This window comes from Chlorocebus sabaeus, chromosome 6 (assembly GCF_047675955.1).
Source record: "Chlorocebus sabaeus isolate Y175 chromosome 6, mChlSab1.0.hap1, whole genome shotgun sequence".
NCBI classification, from domain to species: domain Eukaryota; kingdom Metazoa; phylum Chordata; class Mammalia; order Primates; family Cercopithecidae; genus Chlorocebus; species Chlorocebus sabaeus.
In genome coordinates, this window is record NC_132909.1 from 2,657,095 (window position 1) to 2,663,445 (window position 6,351).

General features: G+C 45.9%; 1 protein-coding gene across 1 annotated transcript in view; it reads left to right on the forward strand.

Moving 5' to 3' along the window:
* The window catches only part of NLRP9 (NLR family pyrin domain containing 9), a 31,059-nt gene extending 26,708 nt beyond the window's left edge, over positions 1-4,351 (forward strand). Inside the window, 2 exon segments of the mRNA XM_073017214.1 lie at positions 1,300-1,470; positions 4,219-4,351. Coding sequence (XP_072873315.1) covers positions 1,300-1,470; positions 4,219-4,351 — 304 coding nt within the window.
* Positions 4,352-6,351: the final 2,000 nt, after the last annotated feature.

Consider the following 6,351-nt stretch of genomic DNA (forward strand, 5'->3'; position numbering starts at 1 on the left):
AATGGAAGGGAGGGAGGGGTTTTTTTTTTTTTTTTTTTTTTTTTGAGACGGAGTCTCGCTCTGTCGCCCGGGCTGGAGTGCAGTGGCCGGATCTCAGCTCACTGCAAGCTCCGCCTCCCGGGTTCACGCCATTCTCCTGCCTCAGCCTCCCGTGTAGCTGGGACTACAGGCGCCCGCCACCTCGCCCGGCTAATTTTTTTTTGTATTTTCAGTAGAGACGGGGTTTCACGGTGTTAGCCAGGATGGTCTCGATCTCCTGACCTCGTGATCCGCCCGTCTCGGCCTCCCAAAGTGCTGGGATTACAGGCGTGAGCCACCGCGCCCGGCCTTGGAACTCTTGCTGTTTGAAACTGGAGAGTTATTTGCCTTGGGGGCCGTCCTGTGCATCATAGGACCTTCAGCAGCGCCCCTGGACACTATCCTCCAGTTGCCAGCAGCACCCCTCAGTTGGGATAAATGTCACTAGACATACGTGCCCCGGAGCACAATTGCCCTGGCTGAGAAACGCTGGTGTAGACGGCAGAGTCTCCTGCTGGGAGGCGTGTAATTTGTCAAACAATTACCTGCGCTCGTGAGGCTGCAAGGATGTGTGTCTGCATCCCGGTTTCTCGGTATTGACACGAGGGGCATTGTAGCCCAATTCATTCTGTGTTTTGGGGGCGGCTGTCCCATGCTTCCTGGGGTATTGAGCAGCATCCCTGGTTCCCAGCCACTAGATGAGGACAGAAAAACGAGGGAGGAGAGGGGAGAATGGGGGAGGAAGGGGGAGGAGGAGAGGGGAAGAGGGGATGGAAGTGGGGGGCAGGAGAGGAAGAGAGGATGAAAGAGGTAAGCGACTAGGGGAAGAGGGGAAGAAGAGGTAGGAGCACCTTCTCTCCTGGCATGGTAGACCAAAAATGTCACCAGACACTACCAGTATCCTCCAGTGGGGCAAAAATTACACACCTCCCGGCAGGAAACTCTGCCGTGTAGACCAGCATTTCTCAGCCAGGGCAGCTGTGCTCCTGGGGAAAAATCATGCCTGCCTGAAAGCCACCAACACACAAGTACACACATCAGACATATACATATGTGTGTACGAATGTGGATAGATACGTGCATATCCACACATCTATCTATATCTATGTATACATCATCTGTCATTTATCTGTCCATCTGTCCCCTATCCTCTGTCCTCTACCTACTCTCTTTCTGTCTATCGGTATTAGGGGGTGATAAGTAGTTGGTAAGTAACAATGGCGTGCCCTCCAGCCTGCCCCAAGCCAGACTAGATTCTCTGGTGTGTGTCCCTTTCTGCAGGCTGCAAACATGTCCGATCACCCGTGCCTGCTGTGGTGACCTCGCCGCGGCACTCGTCGCCTGCAAAACACTGAGGAGCCTGAACCTCGACTGGATTACCTTGGAACCTGATGCAGTGGCGGTGCTGTGTGAGGCACTGAGCCACCCGGACTGTGCCCTGCAGATGCTGGGGTGAGTGACTTCAGAACGAGCTTAGTTCGCTGGCCGTTTGCTCAACTGCGACATGACGGATGTCAGGCTGGAGGGTCGTTTGTGGTGGGGGCCTGTCCTGGGCCCCTGTGGACATTGTAAAATGTCATTGTAAAATGTAAAAACCGTTGACATTGTAAGATGTCAAGCAGCGTTCTCGGCCTTTCTCATGAGTTGCTGGTAGCGCTTCCCTCAGTTGTGACAATCAAAAGAGCTCCGGAAATTGTCAAAAGTCCCCCGGAGACACAGTTGCACCAGGTGAGAACCACTGCTCTATTAAAACATGTTCTACTTACCTTGGCCATAAATATGCAACCCTGGCTCAGACTTGGGAAGCGGTTCTGGGACGGGCTGAGCAGGGTCTGGATTCAGAAATACACTGGCTACACGGCAGCAGTGAACGTTGTTCTGAAAAGTAGGTTTGCCTTTGGAGTTGTACCTATTTGAAACCTGTAGGATGAATTTTTTAAGTTAATTTTTCCTTCTGATTTTATTTTAATTTTTAAAAGTTTTATTTTTTAAAAAATGGGCAGGATATAAATGGAAGCTGAGTATTGATAATGGTTCAAGTTGGTGATGAGTACATGAATTCATTGTACTAGTGTCTCTGAGAAAAGTTCACAATATGTTAAGTTTATTTTTTTGTTGTTTTTTGTTTTTTGTGTTATTGAGGCGGCGTCTTGCTCTGTCACCCAGGCTGGAGTGCAGTGGCATGATCTCAGCTCACTGCAACCCCCGCCTCCCAGGCTCAAGCAATTCTCGTGCCTCAGTCTCCGGAGTAACTAGGATTACAGGCGCTCACCACCATGCTAGGCTAATTTTTGTATTTTTAGTAGAGACAGGATTTCACCATGTTGACTGGGCTGGTCTCGAACTCCCAACCTCAGGTGATCCACCCTCCTCAGCCTCCCAAAGTGCTGGGATTACTGGCGTAAGCCACCACGCCTGGCAGAGACGGTAACTTATAAAGGAAAGAGGTTTAATTAGCTCAAGCGTGTGCAGGCTGTACGGGAAGCATAGCGGCTTCCGCTTCTGAAGTGGCCTCAGGAAACTCTGAATCATGGCGGAATGTGAAGGAGAAATAGGCACGTCTTTGGTGGCGGGCGCAGTAGGAAAGGAAGCAGGGGATGCCACACACTTCTAAACAACCAGATCTCGTGAGGACTCACTCATGAGACCAGCACCAAAGGGATGGTGCCCAACCATTGACGAAGGATCCACCCCCATGATCCAGTCACCTCCCACCGGGCCCCACCTCCAACACTGGGGATTACAATTGAACATGAGATTTGGGTGGGGACACAGAGCCAACCAAACCATATCATGAGTATCTAGGGAGGACCGCAAGTGAAGGGGGCACAGCAAAACGCAAAGGCTCTGAGATGGGGCCAGGCCTTGTACCCTCCAGGGCTAGAAGGGAGTCCCGGGGAACTGTATAGCAGAGAAGGGAAAAAATGAATTCAGAGAGGAGACAGAGACCCAGCACCCATAGGGATAGGCCAAGCACTTAAGACCTGCATTATAAAAGAATAATTATCATATCTCCCTGCTCTTCAGCCACCATCCCCACACCCAGAACATGTCATCTCCACAATAGCGAGCATTCAGAGCAGTTATTTCTGGATAACTTTCTCATAGTGTCGCTGTAGCTGAAAGGAAACTTAGCCGTCTTCCCTACCTCTGAATATTGAAGGTAATAAACTCCTGCTTCTCCTGTGTCTAAATGTCTATGAATTTTTGTGACCTGCTAATCCTCCTCAACTTCTTTTTATAATGGGAGATAAAAAGGCACATAACTATGAACACCAGGCAAGAAGGAAGGACACGGGAGAGGGGAGACGAAAACTGCAAATGTTAGTTATATTCTTTCAGGGAAGCCTATGTTCCAGTCTTACCAATTATTTGTGAACTTATTTTTTTATCTTCCTGATGCCGATAACATTTAGAAGTTATAAAGAGATAAAGATTCAATGTATAAAGCAAGAAGGATAGCTGTTGAGGGAGTAGAAGCCGGGAGGAAGTGGTGACCAATAAGCTAAGGGAAAAAATATCTCCAACGAGAAAGTGTAATTAACTGTATTCAATGCTAACTGGTTAAGTAGGATAGAATGTATTTAATAAATTGATGTTATTGATGACAACAAAAACCAGCTTTGTTGAGGTGGGTTCGGGGGACAATGACATGAAAGGAACTGAAAATAGCAAAAATAGACAAGAAGGTTTGAAATATTTATGGGTATAGCATCTGCTTCAATTATTTCTTAGAAAATGGGTGGGTTGTAAATGGAAGAGGCTGAGTATTGGTAACTGTAGAAGTTGGTGATGGGTACATGAATTCATTATACTAGTGTCTCTGAGAAAAGTTCATAATATGTTAATTTTTTTTTTTTAAAGCACATTATAAGAAGCAATAAATGTGCCAGGGCATATGAACATCAGGTGAATGGAAGTTATCCTGGTTTTTTTCTTTTTAACTTAAATTCATCTTTTTTGAATTAAATCTTAATTGATACATGCTGTATATGAAATTTCACTTAATGGTATAAATCAGAGACTTCCTATCCTATAGGAAAGATTTATGCTTGTTTTTCAAATTCAGTACAATTCTCCCAGTGATTTCTAGGAAAGAATAAAGAGGAGAGGAGAGGTAGACATCAGAATGTAGAGAGGCAATACTGTGTACAAATGAAAAAGAAAACAAAAAAAACACTTTATTTCTATTTTTCCCAGGCTGCACAAATCTGGCTTTGATGAAGAAACTCAGAAGATGCTGATGTCTGTGGAAGAAAAAGTGCCCCACCTGACCATTTCACATGAACCTTGGATTGATGAGGAATACAAGATCAGGGGTGTGCTCCTCTGATGGGGAACACCCTGAAGTAGTCTTCTCACAAAGGCTTTCCTTGGCCACAGTGGGCCCTTCTCCTGGCACCTCTGTCCTGTAATTGTACATCATGGCAGCAGGGCTGTGATTTCAGGGCTACTCCCTGGGTGTTCTAGCAATATGATTATGGAACGTGATTCAGTGTATGTGCTGACTGTCTTTGCCTTGGTCCTATATCCCCTTGTCTTTAGAAACCCCATCCTGCCTTGCGATATTTAGAAGAACAAGTATGTTAAACAAGTGTTAAATGCTCTGGAAAGCATGGCTTTATTTTCTTAATGGATGTCTGAATGTGTAGGGGCGTGCATTTGCAGGCACCACTATCTGGATACTTCTGACATAGAAGTGATGCTAGAATGTGTCTATAGATTGTATTGCTAGCATCCAGAATTTCTAGTTTGCCCAGATTTACATTTGATCAGTTTTCTTGTCCAATAAAAAAAAGCATTTCCAAATCTCTACTTATCCTTTTATATATGACACTCCAATAGATGTTTCTAAAAATTCAGTATTATTCAAATGTTTCTATACTGTTTCTATTTTAAAATACAATATTAAATACTTCACTGCCATAATTAAACATTCCCTAGTTCCCTGCAGCAAATTGCTGATGCCCTTATTGGCCTGGTCTAAAATTGTTACTACAAAATATAAATGTAAGGTGATACAGAAGCTGGATTATATAGTATCAGTTATTAGATTGAAATATAATCTCAGATTCTCCTGAGAATGAGAAATTGTGGACCTGCCCCTGGATCTCTTGGCACACTCCTGGATTCTTTGGATACTTGGGAGGCTGAATTTTCTATAGTCTTTGATGTAGAGTGCTTGCACTTATTTGCTTAATTTTACTTCCAGGTTTTCCATATGTTTAAGCAATGATGAACTTTTTTGCCCAATTTTCTATTTGCTTTTGGCCTTTTTCTACAACTTTAAAGAATGCTGGCATAGGCCAGGGGCGGTGGCTCACGCCTGTAATTCCAGCACTTTAGGAGGCCCAGGTGGGTGGATCATGAGGTCAGGAGTTCAAGACCAGCCTGACCAATATGGTAAAACCCTGTCTCCGCTAAAAATACAAAAATTAGCTGGACATGGTGGCATGCATCTGTAGTCTCAGCTATTTGGGAGGCTGAGGCAGGAGAATCGCTCGAACCTGGGAGGCAGAGGTTGCAGTGAGCTGAGATTGCACTACTGTACTCCAGCCTGGAGCACAGAGTGAGACTTCATCGCAAAAAAAAAAAAAAAGAATGCTGGCATAATCTTCCTGTATGTTTCCTTCCCCTACTAACAGCCCACGTGACTAGGAGTGCTGCTTCCATTCAGGAATAAAGGGGGAAAGCCCGGTGGTCCAAAGACAAAGGAAGCAAGGCTGTGTGGACACATGGAAATATAAAAATATGAGTCTCCCAGCAGAGTCGTGTAGAGAGGAACTATGAGATCTGAGATGACATAGAAAAGCTTCAAATGGGATATCTTCCAGACTACTCAGACCTGGGGCAATAAGCAACCTTCACATAACCTTGAAGAGCGGTGGAACTTCACGTCATGGAGAAGGCCAGACTCCGGATCATATGCAGATGCTCTGTATTTACAGGCTTCGAGTGTCAGCGTGATTTTAGAAAACTGAAAGAGGGCCGGGCACCGTGGCTCACACCTGTAATACTGACACTTTGGGAGGCCAAGGTGGGCGGATCACCTGAGGTCAGGAGTTCAAGACCGCCTGACTAACATGGTGAGACACTGTTTCTACTAAAAATACAAAATCAGCTGGCCGTGGTGGCGGGCACCTGTAGTCTCAGCTACTCAGGAGGCTGAGGCAGGAGAATGGCGTAAACCCGGGAGGCGGAGGTTGCGGTGAGCCGAGATCACGCCATTGCACTCCAGCCTGGGTGACAGAGCGAGACTCCGTCCCAAAAAGAAAAACAGCATTGAAGAAAATGCCCAATTGTAAACAGAAAAGGGGAGCCCAGACCCGGTGT